This window comes from Corvus hawaiiensis, chromosome 6 (genome assembly GCF_020740725.1).
Source record: "Corvus hawaiiensis isolate bCorHaw1 chromosome 6, bCorHaw1.pri.cur, whole genome shotgun sequence".
Classification (NCBI taxonomy): Eukaryota; Metazoa; Chordata; class Aves; order Passeriformes; family Corvidae; genus Corvus; species Corvus hawaiiensis.
This window is the reverse complement of record NC_063218.1, coordinates 55,151,071-55,170,149: the sequence shown is the minus strand read 5'-3', so window position 1 is coordinate 55,170,149 and position 19,079 is coordinate 55,151,071. Positions and strand designations below refer to the sequence as shown.

Here is a 19,079-nt window from a genome sequence, read left to right as displayed (position 1 = left end):
TTCAAGAAAATAAGGAAAACAACAGACACCTCCCCTCAAAATCAAGGAAATTTATCTCCTAAAACTCTCAAAACCAAAAAATAACAAAGAAAAACAAATTATGAAAATGAGTCCAGGAGGACTGGCTCAATCTTTAAAACAATTTTCTTCGGGGGTCAGCATTTATTTTGCCCTTGAAGGTTTAGGGACATTGAACTTCTCTGTTCAGGCCTTGTAAAAAGGACCTGGAAATGGAACTTTCAAGGTGGTACATGATATCAGTTTGACTTTTCTGAAAAATAGAAGAAATCTAAGTTGCTACGACTGTCAGAGAATCATTGCCTATTTCACAGTTCTTCTCTTTGCCACAAACTGACCATCAAATGTGTTCCCAAACAGATGTCCTATTTCCAAACACCAAACTCGCCTTACTGCCATATGCTGAGTGTTTTGAATGCCATTTGATTATCAGAATGTGTCAGAGTGCACTTACAAGCATGAAAACTTCTACTGATAGAAATGTGAAATAATGAGCTTGTGTTCAGAGTTTGCACAGCAAACAGGAGGTCCTGTTTAATGCAAATCCCAATGAAAATAACTCCCAAATTCTGCTTACCTGTTATTCCTATAATAAATGGCAACTGGAATTAGTACTGCTCTTAACAGCTAGCAGTGTGTTCTACAGCCTGGTATCACTGAGTTCTGCAGGTATTTCACAGAAATATTATTTGACTGATGAGTCATCCTCAGAACACAGCATTGTAATGAAATAATGCTTGGCATGTGATAGATAAATCTAAGTTAAAACTGGTGGAAATTGCTTGAGCTGGGGGAAGAATTATATTGAAACACGTTTGGGTTTTGTTTTTTTTTTTTTTTTAACAGCAAGAAGCAAAATAAATGAATATCACCAGGGAATAAACTTCAGATTAGATGTTCCTCTTTAGTCCTCCCAGTGGTCCTTCCCTAGAGAGTAAAAACCAAAGCATAGAGTTGGATCTTGTGCTGCAGGTGAACACTTAATGCTAAATGTATAATTTTTATTGTACTTCGTTTTTTCCCTTTGCTTACAGGTTGAGTTGTTTTCCTATCTTTTCCTATCTTTTCCCCAAAAATTCCACCTTCAGTCTAGCCTTTGCTCTTTAAATTTCACTGCAAAAGGTTAAAATGTTGGTTTTATGGATTGCTTACCATACAAATCAGCATGTAAATTCTGGTTCTGTGTCATTTTTTCCTGAGAGACTTCAGCTGAGAAGTCCAGATGCAGGAGGAGGACCCACCAAAAACTGACATCAATTCTCAGAGTTAAAACCTCTGCTTCTGAAGTATTTGCAGTGGAACCTTTCTAACATCCTGGTAAAAGAAACAAAGGCTTGTTGAGGCAGGCCCTGTGGAGGAAAGCGTGAGCCTTGGGCAGAATTTCTGCTGCTAAAATAACTGTATTATTTACAATCTACAGAGAAACGGTGTCTACTGTGATTTCCACACTTTACAGATGGTCTATATTGCACTTCTTTATCAATAGCTAGGTAGAAACACCATCTAGGTGATGTTTAGTGAAATTTGCGTTCAGCACAGTGCTGTTCATAGATGTCAGACTGCAGTTGCCTGAAGATGTATGTCAGCTATACTATTCTGTTGATGGCTGGAGATTTAATCTCTTCTAGTCTGAATGTTTTTGGCAAGAAGCCAGTGGAATGTAATCCTATAGAGGAAATTACCTAACAAAACCAAGGCCATAAAACTGGGTAGTTGAAAACGTGCAACTGAGATGTTCCAAGGAGGAAGAGGCATGGTACAATTTAAACAGATTGCACCTTAGTCTTAAATCCATATGATCTTGTAACTTTTTTGAACTGTGTAGGTTGGCAAAGACAAGCAACAGAAGCCTTCAGAGTGCCTGGATGCCATGTCAGTGGCTGAAAAATAACACCTTATATATCCTCCAAGACTTCATGATAATGAAAGCCAGGCTGTGGGACTCCAAAACCAGCATTTACTTTGTTAAAGCTGTAGCAACCTGAGGAACTGAACCAGTATCTCTTATGTGGACTATTTTGAGGTAACTAAAAAAAAAAAGATTAGAGTTTTAAAAAAATCTCTGAAACTCCTATACCTCTTGCTGTTGTGGACTGATGCTTCTGGATCCCATCTTCTGATTAGTACTACATAAATAGTACTGCATAAATTAAGACTTCTGAATATCTTTTATTCATAGTAAAGCCACCCTGCAGTCGACTTTATCATTTAAATAAGTGATGTTTAGTATTTCAGTAACAGCAAGAATTCCAAAAGTTTCTTGAGCTCACATATTCTGTTCTAGGTTCCGGGACCCAGTCGTTTTTTTAAGGAAGTTTTCTGTGGGGCAGAAGAGACTGTTCCAGCAATTATAAAGCAAATAGCATAAAGGACAGGAAGGTAAACTGGAATATCTAAACAGGGCAATTCAGCTGCTTGTTTCTTTAGATGATCTTGAAGTATTGCTGACTGGTGGTAGCTTATTCTGTGAATGAACATGCTGTGTGTTGAATTTAGAGAGGCAAATAGAAATTCATGCCCTTTCTTGTCTTGAACTGTATAAAAGTAGGTGATTTTATAAAAAGGAATTCTTTTTCTTAGTGTGCAGACTACTTAAGACCAACAAAAGAATAAACAAGCTGATATTTTTCTGATATCCAGTATGAATTTGGCAATGAACAAACTGGTAGCAATAATGACAATGTAAGTCCTGTTTATTTCTGAACTTGACTAGAAAAGACAATACAAGGAAGGGTGGAACCACTTCAGCACATTGTAAAAAAAGAGTTCTCACTTGCAGTCCTCCTGTCAAAAAAAGCCCTGGCATTTTTAAAATCTTTTCATGTGATCATTAGAGCGAAAGCTGTGGGTTAGTGGGCTGCTGGATGCCTGTTAGAAAATGCTTTTTGTAGCTTTTCTTTGGCCTAAAGAAGCTGTGGACTGTGTGTGTGTGGTGCTGATAAAAATTCAAGCTGTAAATAATGTTGCAGCTGGAGCCTAGACCCGGCTGTATGTGAAGCCGGCTTCTAGACTGGAAATCCTCCAAATTATGTAACAGCGTTTTTCTACCTCTTGTGCCCCCAACCCACAGAGATCCAATGAAACTGTTTCTTCCTCGCTTCAAATAACTCACTCAGGTTGGCATCCAGAGTTTTTGCCGAGCTGTGACATGTTTCCAGCTGCATGGTAGCTCTACCCACTAAAATTGTCCTGTTGCTTCTTTTCACTACAGTAGTAAAACAAGTAGTGGAAGGCTAATGCCTTGAAATGCCCAGTCATTGCAATGTAAGCAAAATCTCAGTGAAACAGGTGCTCCATTTCTTCATAGTAGAAGTACTAAGTTATTTTCCTTAGCTTTTTTTTTTTTTTCATTTTGACCAACATATAATTCTTTAGGCTCAAAGAGACATGGTGAAATCTCTGGAAAAGTGAATGCTACTTTATGCTTTGAGGTTGCTTTGATTTGTTACATCGCTTTGCCAGTGTCTGATATGGTTTGATTGTCTATGTAACTGAGCATTTGCTGCTTTCCATGGAAGATTCAGAGAATTTCTTAAGCATTTCATAAGCAGTCCATGCTCAATCTTCAAGCTTTGGAAGGCAAATTATTTGTTTCACCTAAAAATGTTGAAGGATGTTTCTAACTGTGTTGATCATCGCAATACCAGGTAGACTTTGAGATGCTTTGCTTTGTGGCTCCATGAAGGTATGACAGAAGAAAAAATTTTTACAGTCTGAAGGATTGAATTACCTGATATTTGAAGTGTTCTTTAGTGCTTGATTGATTACGCTGAAGACCATAAAGCATGTGCATCCCATGGAAAAAAGAATTCAAGGAGTATGGAAGTTACACAGCAAAAGAGTATGTGCATGTGACTCCAGTGTACACCACAGGGAATCTTGTTCTTTAGTAAGGAAAGAGCCTGGTTGGAGCTGCATGGGAGATTTTAAAAATAGTTTGCTTTTACTTCTATTAGAACGATGTTTTCTTCAAAACTTTTATTTAAAACATTTTATAGGTTGTCTGAAGCCTATGCTTTGAAATATTCTCTTCAGGAGTTCTAAAATCTGGAGTTCTGCCTGATTCAAGACATACCTAGAACTTTGTGAATCCTGGATGGGTGATCTCTACTTGCTGGTACCGTACTGGTTGTTGAAAGAACCCCTGTCTCTCATCCAGTGCTTCCTCTGAGGCCTTCCTTGTCTTTTCCTGTGATAACTTCTGCGAGCATCTCTCTTTATTTTGTGAACAAAAAGAAGAGGCTTTTGGAAGTAATAATATGTTGCTCCATGAGTGCTGGTGTGGAGCTCATGTGCAAAGCCATCAATCACTGCAGCCCGTCTCATGTGGAACGGTGAAAGACCCCAGCAATGTATGGAAAACCTGAACTTTATTGAACTTTAAGACTCTTAAAAGCTACAGCTAAGGCGGGGGGGAAACTACTAGGACCCCCTTGCCTAAAAAACAACTTTCTTAAATTGGAGAAACTACAACTTCTACATAAAAACATTCCTATAAAAAATCTACGACTAAAAATGAGGGGCTTCAGCACAGCTATGGTTGGGAACATCCCAGTGCCGGGCATTGGCACCGGTCATGCATTCCCCGCCACGTGCTGCTAGCCCAGAGCGGAGCTGGAGCCAGAGAGACACAGGCGAGGGGAGAAGTGGACTCTCCTCCTCTTCCAAAGGCCACGTCTCCTTTGGCTCCTGTCTCTCGGCGGTGCCTTGTGTGCAGAGCGCTGCTGCAGACACAGCTCCACCAGGGCCCGGCTGTCCCTGAGCAGCCGCAGCAGCTCCTGGCGGCTGCAGCGTCCCTGCCAGCTCTCAGGCCTGGCCCGACACCACCTTGGCCCAAGGCTTTGGTGGCTCCTGGCCCCGGCTGCCTGATGCCATCCCTCACCTCTCCCCAGCATCTCCTGAGCCTCCTGCCCAGCCAGCGTGCCAGGAACACGCCCTTAGCAGCATGTTCAGGGCTGAGCAGGTCCAAGAGAGCAGCTCCAGGCCATCCCAGGGGCTCGTCTCTGGGCCCGGGAGCTGCTGCTCCAGCTCCTTGGGAAGGACAGCGTCCTCCTCAAGATGGCTGGAAGGGTCGAGTCTTCCAGCCAGGAGCAGGAGCACGGAGAGCTGCAGGAGCCTGGAGAAGCTTCGGCCGGCCATCGTGCTGCTGTGGGACGAGCTGCTGCCTCTGCACACGCTCGGCACATCGCTGCCACGCGAGTTCAGCCCGCGCTCTGGCCACAGCCTCGGGCTGGGGACACTTGCCAGCCACTGTGCTGGCCCCAGAGGCTGTGAGGTCACAAGAGCACCAAACCCCTTGGCTTGCAAGAGCCTTCTGAGGTCACAGAGACTGGCTGGGGACCCATCCCCAGCATGGCAACTGGAGCCGAGCACTGAGTGCCATGCCCAGGTTTTCCTCGAACACCTGCCCCTGACCTGGGTAGCCTACTCCAAAACCTAGTCAGCCTTTCTGGGAAAAAAGTCTTCCAAATGTCCAACCAAAACATCCCCTGGCACAGCTTACATCGCCTCTGTTTTGCATCTGCTCTTCCTTGTCCTTGCCCACCTGGCACAAGTCTGGCACTGACCTGCTGGCAGTAGAAGAGGCTGTGCCAATAAGCACTGCTCAACTTTTAGGACATTCAGAGGGGCTCCTCTCCTTCTTCTTTCTCTCTTTCTGTTCAAGAAGAAAGCAGCAGCTCAGGAATGACCTGCTGTTTCATGTCACAGACAGTTTGTACAAGAGGAAAGGTCTAGAAATAGATAGGGTAAAAGACTGAGGCTGCAAAGTAGAAGATGATTTGTTCTGGAAGAGCTTTTCAGGAAGCAGAGCCTGGCCCTTGAAGACGGACTCGGAGCAGCACACACAAGGCAGTTCTAGGATGTGGCTGCTGTGGCAGCAGGACAATGCCAAGGCCCCCTCCAGTCCTAGAGCCCTCAAAGCAGAGGGCAACAGGACTCCAAAGTAGCAGAAATTGTGTCTGATGGGTAAGATATGCATAGAGATCAAGGTGAGTGAGAGAATGAGCACAGGCAGTCATCTTATACAGGTCTGAAGAAATTTGTCATGTACGCGACACACACTTAGAGAATTCACTGAAGTGTCTGTATTGTCTCAAGAGAAATCACTGACACAGGAGTGCAATAAACAGAGGAGTGCAGTATCTCTCACAGATATTGGGAGTTGGGATTTGGAGCGCAGTGTGTTTGGGCCCAGATCCATGAATGGTGCTTAATAAACTGTGGCCCTGCTTGAGGCTGCCCAGCAATGGCAGGGATGTGCCCAGTGCTTGGTGCCAGCACGTGCTGGAGTAAGTGTTGCTGGCACAGGAGGGACATTGAGCCAGACACAGAGCCCAGTGGGAAGGATGGAGCTGCCTGAGGCTGGAGCTGCATGAAGGGCACAGGGCCTCTGCCTGGAGACAATGGGGCCTCACCTGTTGGAGACATGGTATGTTTGAGGCACTGTACCAGGAGGGGAGCAGGCTCCAGAGCTCCAGGAAGCTGTATGGAGAGAGGCTGAGGGCTCTTGGTCTTTTCAGCTGGAGAAGAAGAGACTGAGGGGAGACCTCATTGTAGGTTTACGTTTTTCCTAAAATCTGTAGCAACTTAAGGCCAAACTAATCTACAAAACCCTGAGGTGAAGGGGTTATACAAATCTTAACTCTCAGCGTTACAAGACCATTCCCTCTGCAGTTCATCAGAGCAAGCCTGCAGCAGGGCACAGGTGTTTTGTTAGACATTCTTGGAGCAGTGTGAGGCCTAACCAAATAAAAACTTCAATCTCCTCTCATACCATGAGAGCTGTTACAATACCAAGCTGGACTGAAAGCTTTCTTGCTGTGGAGTCAGTTTTGTTTAAAAATGGCACAAGGGCTTTCTTTTGTGTTTCAGGGTGGTGGTGGTGGTTTTTATGCAGCGAACAGATCAGAGAAAAGATAACTCCTAAAAATCAACCAAACACACATCCAAAGCAGAAGACTTTTTCATCTATCTAAGAAACAGAATTAATTACTAACATACTCTAGGTATTTTAAGGTGAATTTCTTGTTTGCTTATGCTGTGGCTGCAGTATCTGATGAAAGAAGGTGTCATATGGAAAATGGTTTCCGCAGTCTCAAATTGTAGAACCCATGTTTCAGCTAAATTACATACTTGGATGTAAACTTGGCAAAAGAACATCAACAGAGGCTTTTGTGCATTTACTCTAACCACTGGCTGAAGGACAGCTGGCCAAATCTCATCTTTAAAATTATTTGGATAATGTTGATTGGGAAATGGAAGAGTTAAACCAATTGATTTCACCAGCACTGTCCTTCATTGGTGTCTGTCCTGCCTTACATTAAACCAGTAAGGCAGAATCATACAATTTTTTATAATTTCTCATTGAGCAATAAACTGAACCTACAGAAGTGATTAGTCCCTTCTAACCATCAATTTGAATTACAAATGACAATTACTTTAATGTTCAATTTTCTCTGATCTCTATTTTGACTTTACAGTCACTTCTGAGGTTCTACCCTTCTAACCCTCTGTTGTGGTTTCATTAACTCTCTTTACTCTGGCACAATGCTCTTGAATGCTTCAGTGCCAATTCCTCTGAAACAGTGTGAAAATCCAAGCCTTCAGAAAAGAAAGAATTTGGAAGAAATAATCACCCCCTGCCTTGCAGGAATGGGAGGAAAAGGAGTATTGCAGATTTTTAGGCTTCTTTTAAGGAATTTCTGTCTAGAAAAGTAGCTCTCTAACGAGCAATTGAAGGAAGTCACTTTCCACCTATTTACTGGTTTGGTTTTTTTTTTTTGAGACATCAGAGAACATGGGTAATGATGATAGTTGATGCTAGATTTAATTGGTACTTGGACTGCAAAGCCTTCCTAGGAGTTTGTTCTCCAAAGGCTGACACCCATTATGCTTAAGGAGAAGCTCCATTCATGCATTAAAAACTGATTAAGACAGAAAGGACAAAGAATAGGAAGAAATCATCAGTTTCCAAAGAGAAGAGAGTCATGAGCAGGGGAGGTTGGGATCTGCATTGTTCAGCATACGTAGATGTGATCAGACAAGCATGTAAATAGTGAGGGTACCGTAGCTTTAGTAATTTCTAAAGCCAACTGCAAAAGGTGGGAGAAGCCATGACCCTGAACGACAAGCTGATGAAATAGCAAAATTACAACAATTAATTGACGTATGGAGTTCCTGTCATGTGAGAAGGGGCTGCATATATGAGACTCACATTGGCCAAGAGCTGTCTAAGAAGGGGGTCTGTGATAGGCCTGCACAATCTGTTCATGTTTCTTTGGAATATGAGAAAGTACTGGTTCAGAATTTTGTGAATTTGTAATTGCTTGCACAGCTAGTGTAAGTAATCACTTGCAACCACTGACACAGACAGCCTTTAAGCCATTAAATGTGTTGAAGCTTTTCCAGGCAAAGCCTGGCAAAAGGACTGTTTTTGTCCCTCAATATTCAGAGCTAGACAGTATTTGGAAATAGGATATTTGGCTGACTCAGTTTTTGTTTGACATAGTACAATGATTTGTATTACTATAGTTAAAGATAGAAAAAAAACAGCATTGAGGAATGGTTTGAGAAAGCCAAAATTTCTAGATGTCACAAATTATTTTGCATTTACTACTTTTTTTTTTTTTTTGCATCTGAATATAAAAAGATTCAGAGATTGAGTGGGCTGCTGCAATCTCTGGAAATCTGTTTCAAATGTTTCGAAGGTTTAACACCCAAAAACGAAGAGACTTGAAGTTGCTTAGGGACAAGGTTGTCATTGGAGGTGTAGGGTGTAGACACATGACAGCTTTGAAGAGAACAGAACATAATGCTTCTCTTAGAACTGTAGACATGCCACTTGCAAAGGACCATATGTTGCCTCTTTTACTCCTGCTGGTGAATTGCTGGTCACACATGAGTCACTTGACATGGATTAACTGAGAGTTTTGTGGCAAAAAAATGGTGCAGTGTAATGCCGCCAGGAAAAATAAATCACACCAGTGCATAAAAGTAACTAATAAAGCAGCACAGCAGAGATCAATTACAGTATGAAGTGATTTTTGATGGTTTTGATAGAAAAACATTTTGGAAAGACAAATGGACAAGATAAGCCTGGCAAACACTGAGAATGGAAAATGCCATCTGGAAACAGAAAATACAGACATAAATTTTATAGCAACTGTATAAGAGAGATGGAAAATGCCTTCTAAGCCATGAACCTGGTGATGGAGAAGACAACACACACTCATGTGCCCCTGGCTCTTGCAGGTTGTTTTTTAATCTAAGTTTCCAGTAGATGTTTTAATGTTCTTTCTGGCTCTGTTCTGTGCCCTTTGCATGAGATGTTTTCTCATAGCTTCATGTGCAGTGAGAGCTCAGTCCAGAAGACAGGATACAGTTCGGTTTTCCTCTTGAAACAGTGTTGGCACTCTGTTGCTTCTGTATCTTCTGCATTGTTCCATTTCTTCCTTTCAGTGCTCAGTGAGTGATTTTGAAATGACAGAGCCCATGGCTTGGACAGGTGTGCTCTTTAGTCTGGAGAAAAGGAGGCTCAGGGGTGACCTTATCACTCTCTACAACTCCCTGACAGGAGGGGGTGATTAGACATTGGGAGGGGCTGCCCAGGGAGGTGATGGAATTCCTATCCCTGCAGGTGTTCAGGAAAGAACTGGACATGGCACTTAGTGCTATGGCCCAGCTGACATGGTGCTGTTTGGTCAAAGGCTGGAATGGATGATCTTGGAGGTGTTTTCCAACCTCAGTGCTTCCGTGATTCATGGATGTTAGTTATGTATTGTGAATGCCATTGGACGTCTGTGTTTTAGACACCACATTAGCTCTCCTCCTTGGGAGGCTGCAGTGGCCATGTGAAGCTGAATTTTGCTGTAGTTGGTGCTTTGGTGAGCACTCTTTGCCAAACAGTGAAAAATGAGGAGTCCTGCGTGACCTCGATGAACTGGTGATTGCTAAAAATGTCACAACGGGTGATGTGTAACAGAACTAGTGTAAATTTCAAAGTGGTGATTTTTAAATGAGGGATGGGAAAGATGACAGAGAATAGTAAAGGGCTGGAGCAGATATGGACCCAAAGAAGGCAAGAGAGAAAGAAAAAGAGAAAATGCCAGAGGAATAAGGATGATGAGAATGTGTCCCATTGTAACAGGAAAAAGTAGTTTTTAGTTTTCTCTTGTCTTCATCCATCCTACTTTTCATTAATTCAGCTTTTTTCCAATTTTCGTTCCTTTTTTTTGTTTTGTTTTGCATTCAGTTCATATTCACTATCTTACAACATCCACTTACCAAAATCCCTTATCAAAATCCAAAAGCCAGCTCCAGAAAATGTGAAGGCATCTCTGCAACTCCTGCATATCTCTTTTTAGGGTTTAATAGAAGTTTCAGATTGGTTTAAAATTTGTGAGAGTGATGACTAGGGACAATGCATACCAAAGTTCATCAGATCACTTCCCTGGGGACTGAACACCTGACCTTTATCTTCAAAATAGAGAAAGCTGCCTCTTTTGAGGAGCTAAACCCCCAGTTTTATAATTTGAACTGTGGGAAGAGCTCATCTGCAGAAGGGGTAATGTCTGCTCGAGATGCACAGGTCTTGATTTGTGTGTACAGGCTCAGACATCAGAGCTTCCAAAAAGATTACCTTCTCAGAGTAATTCAGACTTTCCTGAATTTATTTAGTCATCTCTATCCACAATGTAAAAGGCTGTGTTGCTTAGTGAGTGCTTTGGAATTTTTTATCACCTTTCCAAACAAAAGATGTGATAATCATGGGTGAGAGGGAAGAAATAATAGAAGAAAATCCCCTCAGACTAGATAATAATGAAGATTGTATCTCCACAAACTAATAGGATTTCACTTAAGAATCTGAATAGAATGTGATAAAAATAAAGTTAAAGAGTTAAGCTTTTCCACTGATTTCTAACAAGGTGTAAGAAACCTGTTCCTATAAAATGGGATAAGTACTTTTGGTTCTGATGTTTCAAGGACCATCTTACATGTTAAAGTGTTTTAACCTGTATCAAAATGCAGCAATAAAAATATAGTTCTTAAACATTTCCCTTCCATGAGCTGTAATGATAAGTAAGAAATACTAACTGAATTACTTACAGGTCACTTTACAGCTGCCACTTACCTTGCATTATTTACTAGATTGTGAGGTAATAATTCCTCAGCACTGTTTGAAATGGTGCCCTATTACAGCAGTGTAGCTGGGGGAAATCCACATTAAAGCCTGTAATACATATATGTTTTAAGAAATGTGAAATAATTACATGAAATAATCTGCATAGCATGACATAGCACCACAGGACAAGGATAAAATCAAGATACATATTTTAATAACCTGCACAGTAGATTGTACTGCCTCAAGCTTAAACACCTGAAGGAGAAAACACCACTTTGATTTAAGAGAAAATATTTCATAGACCTTGTGCTCCCCTATAATTTAAATGTTGAAAAAAGAAACATTTAGGGGTTTTACCACCTAATTTTCTCCTTGACTATAATGTGAGGCTGGCAGCATTTCTATTCTCCTATTGTTCCTTCTCCTGTTTTTGTTCCCATTAAATTACAAAAGTGGACTGCTTATGTATTTATGTAATAGGTTACATGAAGGGGTCTCATCTGGATTGTAATACTAAACAATAAATCAAAATGACAAAACCAACCAATTTCTAAATGGCATACACTTGGATATCTCCAACTTTGTATAAACACATAAAAGAAGACTTTTAAAGAGACCTGTCTAGAATATTATTACCAGAGACATGAAAGCAAGCGCATTTTTTGTGTATCAAAGCACCCGGAGGTTTCACAATGAGTCAGTTTTAAGAGTAGCTTCAGTCAAATCAAGGCTCAAGTGAGGAGACAGGAGTGCAGCTTTGGTAGTAGGAGAATGTGGTTAGAAATGAAAATATATTCTAAACATGATCAGAGCTGATGGGAACAAAAGGCTAATGAACTATTAATAGTTACTGTAGGTTAATCAATTATGTGCTGTTATAAGCAACCTATTAAGCCTGTGAGACACATTACCCATCTTTTTTCCAAAGGCTTGTGTCACTTAAGGATGTGCTTACAGTCATTAGTAACAAGTGCTATTCATATTTGTTTATAAAAGCAGTTAGTGCTTAGTATTTTATAAATTTCCATGGAAAATGTGACTTATTAATGCTTGTTATTCATCCCTTATCTGCACTGATTTCAGGCAAGTTGTGCTTTAAATTGAGAAGTCCCAGGCTAAGTCCTGGATTCTGCCTAAATTGCTGAAGAATTCATATTTTGTGACTGCAGGCAGGGTTTACAAAGATTAAAGGAAGTCTAGATAACACTATTATTAAAGGCTTCAGCCACAGCACTTCCTGCTCTCGATTACTACCAGAAGCAAAGCTGTAACACTGAAGTGTTACCCAAAGATAGGAAATTGGAAAATAAATGATGGTGTAGACAAACATTCATTGCAGACCAAGTGGATCAACTGACTTACAGGGTGGAACTGTTCTAGTATATTCTGTCAGTGTTTTGTCTTTTACAAAGCTTGAACTTGTTCATTGACTGCTTTGGCCAGCAAACTTCCCTGTATTATTGAAAATATCTTTTCTTAAAATGTAAATATTGTTTTCTCATTCAAATACCTTGCGTTATATATTCTCATTTCCAAGGGAGTTCTCTTGGGCTCACCTTTGCTAGTGTTACCACTGGGGAAGTACTTTTAAACTGGCCAAAATTTTAGTTAGTTTTCAGAGAGGCTCAGAAGACTGAGGGGGCAGTTTGTTTTTTCAGCTTTATTGGCAGGGTTGACTGCAGCTTCTGTTGGTGCTGGTTTGTATGTGTGAGTATTCGTCATTTTTACTGTTTCTATGGAGTAACAACTGATGGAAAGGAAGAAGTCGTTCTGCCTTTTGGCAGGACAGCTGCCTGCCTTCTCTCTTGAATACTGGGTCTTGCTTGCAATTAGTTTGAAAACAACAACTCCAAGCTGTACATTGGAGTTGTTGAAGGGTTTGAACATTCACATGTTTATGCTTCAGAGTAGTAAGTCCTGGTACCTGCTGGGCTTTCTGCACACAGGCAAGCCCTGGAGGCACGATCAGTTCTGGAGCATGACTACAGACTGCAGTCAATCCACAACATTTGACACTCTCGCTTTCATTGGATAAGTATTTAAAATAATTTTAGAATGTTAATTAACACGTGCCTCATTGTTTCTAATACTGGATATGCTGGTTACATTTCTGTCTCGAGACTGTCAAAAGAAAATGATCTCATATAGTACAAAAGTCCCTATTTAATAGCAATGGAAAAGATTCATCATGTGCCTTCTCTCAAATCAGTGAGATTTCATATTGAGAGGAATTTGCCTTTATGTGTTTTCAAAAGTACTGTGAAATATGAGGTGAAGAGAGGAAAGCAGCATGGGTATCCTGAACTAAATTGTGAGTTACTGATCCTGCCCCTGATACTGAAGCTAATTCTGGATGTTCTCAGATAAAGCGTGTCCCTGTGGAGGTGGGGGAAGCGACGACCGGATGGATACGGGGCTCGCTGCTGTGGATGCGAGCAACCATTCGGTATTCCCAGTCCAGCCTCGGCGGCAGCGGGCACGCCAAGAGGCTCAAAGCCAAACGCATCGCAGCAGCGCGTGGTCGCAGGGAGCCGAGAGCTCCGCTGAGCCCAAGGCACGGCCCCGGTTTCACCGCTCAGGCAAATGGACGCCTCCGGGTGCGAGCGGCGACACCGCTGCTCTCCCAGCCCCGCCGCACAGCGAACGGCAGCCTCTCCCGGCTGGGGATCCTTCGCAGGCAGCCCGGGGAGCGGCAGGAGGGCGGGAAGGAGGGAGGCGCCGGCCCGGCCCCCGCCCCGGCGGCAGCGCGGCGGAGGGGCCCCGGCGCGGCCCCGTGTGCGAGCGAGGAGCAGGTGGGTCCCGCCGCACGCCCGCCCCGCCGGCCCGGCGCTGGGAGCGGCCCCCGCGCCAGCGCCGCTCCCCATTGGAGCCGGGCGCTGCCAGTCGGCGGGGGGCGAGTCTCGCTCCCCGGCAGCCTGCTCCCCAGGGCTGAGGCTGGAGCCGCGGCCGGTTGCGATGGGAAGCGGCGTCGGAGGGAAGAAAGTTTGCCGCGCTCGGGCGCTGGGCTGCCGGCGTCCGTGATGCCCGGGGCGGGGGGCGGTGCCTGAAGGCAGCGGGCAGCCGGGCGGCTGGCACGCCTCGCTGTCTGCTGTCGGCACTGCCATCGCAAAGTTTCAGCTATTTTCATGTACTCAAAGCCAGGATTCTAATTATCAGCCCTCCCCGCCCCCACTTCTCCTTCTAGGTAGGCGACAAGTATTTTTTATTCTGTGGATTAGAGAACTTTTTGCATGGAAATTTACTGACTTCGGAGTGGTCTCCGTTTCGGGGAAAGGGGGGAAAAGGATTTCTTTTCATCGCAGATTATTTTTGTTTTCTGGATCACAGGATTTTTGGAGCTATATGGAGGGATCTCAGGATGGTGTGCACCAGGAAAACCAAAACTTTAGTGTCCACTTGCGTGATTTTGAGTGGAATGACTAACATCGTCTGCCTGTTGTACGTGGGCTGGGTGACCAACTACATTGCCAGTGTTTATGTGAAAGTGCAGGAGCCGATCTCAGAAAAAAAGTTAGAAGAAGACAAAGGGGACACTTTAAGGATTATAGAAAGGCTGGACCATTTGGAGAATGTCATCAAGCAGCACATCCAAGGTACCACCTCACCCCCGCTTGCTCGCCCTCCTCTCCCCTCTCCGCCCGCCGCTTGCCGTGTGCAGCCTCCATCCCCTCCTCTGTGTCGGCCGTGTGTGCGTGTGTCTGTCGCGTCTGTGGCGATCGGCTGAGCCATCGCCAGCCCGGAAGAGCCGGCGCTGCGCGGGGCGTGCGGGATCGCCGGGGGAGCCCTCCCGGAGCCCGACCGGGGAGCGGCGGAGGCGGGGGGGACCTGCGGGAGCCGCCCCCACCCGCGGGGCTCGGCCTGGGGCTGGAACAAACCTCAGCTCCCTGCCTGCCTCTGCCTTCCTCAAGTAGGGGTGCGCGGGGAGGGCTCGGCGCCAAGACCCGCTTCCCGTCGTGCTGTTGTTGTATTTTTTTTCTTTTTTTTTTTTTAATTTCTATTTGTTATTTTTCAAAATGGGCTGCTGCGAGTGGAATTCTTGTTCTCTTCCCCCTTTAAGCCTGACTCTGCTAATCCGTGCTGAGTCTCTGTGTTCCTTGGGGTGATGAAGCTTTTCCCTTAGTGCTGCTGTATTGCCGGGAGCCTCTTGGGATTATAACTGGGGCAATCTCTTTGTGTAATGCCTTTTAATTTGATCTCCTTTTAATGGGTGCTCTGGGAGAAGGGTTGAAGTGGGCAAACAGTGGGAGAGAATAAGATTATTTCCTGTGAGTTTGGGATTTTACATGACTTTTGCTTTACTGAGGGATCTTTAGTGTCTTCCTTTATATTTTCATCATCTGCATGGCATTATAGTGTCACTCTCTCAGCCTGCCAAGTGAATTGGATGGTAAGGAGGCTTGAGGGTAGGTGAGAGCCTGTACAAAATCTAGAGGGACCATCTTTCTCTGCTTCTGCATAACCTCCACTGAATGCTCAAACCCCAGTTAGTCTCTCCTAAATCTGAAAAAGAAGAGTAGACCATGTGGTGAAGGACACCTATCACCAGTGCAAAAAATCTTGCTCACTTCCAGCTGTGACCAACTGGTCGTCTGGGAATATGAAGCCAGTGGAGAGAGCAGGGTGGGTAATCCCTTATGAGCTGGGCTTCCCTGCTGGTCAATACACATGACTTTGTAGTGCTATTAAAACCCAGCTACTTTGCTTTGACTTGTGTTAATATCTTTTTAAATATGGCATATCATCATTCATTTTGTATATAGACTCTTTTCTCAGGTAGTCTTGTCATCTTGCTTAAAGGAGTAAAATGCTGCTTTTTATAATGTTTTTTCCCCTTTCTTCCCTGGAGAATGGGTTATAGCAGCTTCTTTAAGTTTTAAGTTCTATCATGCAGACCTTAAGTTTTTCTTGATTCCTGAAATGGATTTTTAAAAGGAAATGTATTCTTGTCTGTGTGCCAGTGGAGTGCACTGTGGAAGCATATATGAAGGCAGGGATTTTTCAAAAGGCTCTGGCTAAGAGTGAGATACACAAAGTTAATTGACTTCCCTTATGAGGCTGGAGCATAACTCCTTCAGGTTTGTTGGTGTGAAACTCAAACAGCCTTGTTTCTTTTCAAGGAAACTAACCACATTGGTGCCTTTGGTAAGTAGTCCTCAGAGGAGCAGAGGAAAGGTACACTTAAACCAGGAGAGAGTATAACAGGGATTAGAGCAAAAGCTTTTTTTTTTTTTGGTGACTATCCATAAGCCAAATAAGATGGTTTTTTCCTTAAACAGTGCTCGTTTTGAAGTTGAAGAGGGTCTTTCAAAATTAACTAAGTGAACAGTTTGGTGATAAATACTAAAATAGTAGGGGTAAAAAAAAGCTTTACAAGCTTCTCATGCCTTATTGAAACTACTTAGTCTTAAAGAAATAAAATAAAAATCACAGATCCTTAGCTCAAAGTGGATTTTCTGTACTTTTATTTGCCAAATAATTATAATGGGGGTTCTCACAGAAATTCCCGTGGCAGATACTGCAGAATAGGATGTTACCTTAATCAGATTTTGCTTAGAATTATGAGATGCTGTGAATTCTGGGTCAGGGCACAAAACTCACTGGAGTTACTGAAAGAAATATCCCAAGCTTGATTGGGTTTGATTTGAACTTGAAGGTCAGCTTTAAGAAATTACACATTTGAGAGTTCTTGCCAGAAATTGAGTAAACCAGCTGCTGTAATGGTTCTAGACATGGTTATAAGGGTTATCTGTAGCTTGCTAATAAACTTTTTCCTTGGACCACTTCTTTTTGGTGTTGGAGAGAGGTCTCAATAGCTCAGATGTTCTGCAGTGCTGAACAGGCATGAAATTAGCACGGGTAATAGAATTACATTCCATAGGCTATCCTGCAAATGCCAGAGAGCTTTAGCTGCTGCATTTTACACATGGGGTTGCGCTAATATTTCATTTTAATTTGCTTTCTCATTGAATTGTTTGATTAGATGCCATCTGGGAATTCCTTTAGCATATAAATTGCAATCTTGTAATATTTTATCAAGTGTCCTAGAAATGAGACGCGCCTTCATATAAAACCCCTTTTAAAGTATGTATTTTTAAAAAGATATTTTCATGGCAAGAAAAGTGTCAGACTGAAAAGAGATTTCCAGGTAAGAGAGGTTCAGAGGGAATCAAAGCCTGCATGCCTTGTGTTTGGAAAGAACGGTATGGACAGGGAAATCCCAGGCCACAGAAAGAAGAATCTTGCGGAGCTAAAGCTCAATGCTGAAACTTGAGCTGTCTGAAGCCTGGGAATCCTGAATTCTTGGCTTGTGGCCAGACACAGCTCACAACACAGTTTTGGTGAAATGACTTTACCTTTTTGCAATGATAACGACCTGCAGGATTTTCTGTGGCAGTGTGTTGTGGCATTGTGATGTTAATTACGTCTGAGTGCTCCCCAGCATTCAGTACCAAGGAGATTCTCCTCCCCTCCAGCCCAAATCTTCAGTCGGAGGCACATGCTCCATGCTAGCGGGCAGCCCACTGAGAGAAACTTTTAGTTCCCACCTCCTTTTGAGTTTGCAAACAGGATGGTGTCTTTTTTGAGATTAATTGTGTGTATGTGTTTGAAAGAAACTGAGTAAAAGACCAGATGGGTAGCTTGATGCAAAGTGCAGCCCTTCCATGCCTGACAAAGGTGTGTGGCACATGGACTGTGTAGTAGCACTGAGCTTTATTCCCAGAAAGTATGCTTTAGAGGGCTAAGGTTAACGAGTGTCAAATGAGAGAAAAAACTGTGTTCTGTTGAGTTCCCAAGCACCAAACTGGCTCAAAAACCCCCAAACACTCTCACTTTATTAAAAACAATTCAAGAGTGCTTCAGACAGATCATGACTTATCCTTCATCTTAATAATGCATCATGCATTGGCTCTGACACCAAAAACTTGCCCTAAGTCATATGTGCAGTTGGAAGATCAGGTGAGTGGGCAGGCTGCTCTCAATCTGATACGTAGTTTGTATCAGTGACAATGTGAAAAAAACTAGCAAAAAGGGAGGAATATATTGGTTTCTGTAGCCTCACTTTAGGCCATCATAGCCCATAGTTTCATTTTCCTTGAAAAGCTAAGCTGTGATTAAACCTATATCACTCAAAACACCTCTGCACATCATCCTGTCTGTCTTATTATGCAATGTCATTTTAGTATTTTTCAGCCTTCCTAGTTTTAATCAGATGATGTTTGTGTTCCAGAATTATCTTAAAAGATTATAGGCTATGAAATCTATGTCATGAACTTGCTTCTTGCCCCCGCCCCATTCTTCCTCTCAACCCCTTGGACCTAGACAGAATTACTAAACAGTTAAGACAAAGACTAGATCTAAATTGAAGTTGTAGCACACAGTTCATTTCTGGACTAGCTGAATTCTTAGTTGAGGTCGATGGATGGTTACTAAGACATCTGTGTCCAGCTGGGATTTTGGTCATCCATCCTTGCAACCTGCTGCATCCTGATCTTATCAGTGGAATATCAGACACTGTGTGGACTTGCTTGGGAAAATTTGTGAGAGAAGAGTTGTTTACATTATCTTTCATTCTCCTGCTTAGAATGATTTCCTGTGTGGATTTACTTGAGCTAATATTAGCTATCCCACAGTTGGATATCTGATCACCCTCTGTGGTCAGCTGGGGCACAGGGAGGTCTCCAGTGTGTGATTCACTCAGTACCTGTGTCAGGTGTTAGGGTGAATTTATTTGCTTTCAGAAACTGCGTATTTTGAGCTTGGGAGCTAGGTCAAGCCACATTCTTCATTTTAGCCTGGGAAAGGTTTGAGTAAGTAAATGTTGTGTTTGTTATTTACCCTTTATTTCTTGATCTCAAACAAAGAAGAATGTCTTCTGTCTTTTGCAGCCTGGCTAACTAACCCTAGCTGGGTTCTGTAAAGTCAGCTCAATAGGATTCAA

At 43.0% G+C, this 19,079-nt stretch overlaps 1 protein-coding gene across 3 annotated transcripts in view; it reads left to right on the top strand.

The window, feature by feature from the left end:
• The first annotated feature begins 13,878 nt into the window (after positions 1 to 13,878).
• GALNT18 (polypeptide N-acetylgalactosaminyltransferase 18) overlaps positions 13,879 to 19,079 on the top strand; it is a 206,812-nt gene continuing 201,611 nt past the window's right edge. The window contains exons 1-2 of one of the 3 annotated variants that reach the window (XM_048307346.1): positions 13,879 to 13,932; positions 14,468 to 14,733. In XM_048307346.1, the coding sequence (XP_048163303.1) occupies positions 14,499 to 14,733 (235 nt within the window). In that variant the 5' untranslated portion in view covers positions 13,879 to 13,932; positions 14,468 to 14,498. Of the gene's footprint in view, positions 13,933 to 14,019; positions 14,325 to 14,467; positions 14,734 to 19,079 lie in introns of those variants that run through there. The other 2 variants (XM_048307345.1, XM_048307347.1) reach the window with 2 other exon arrangements.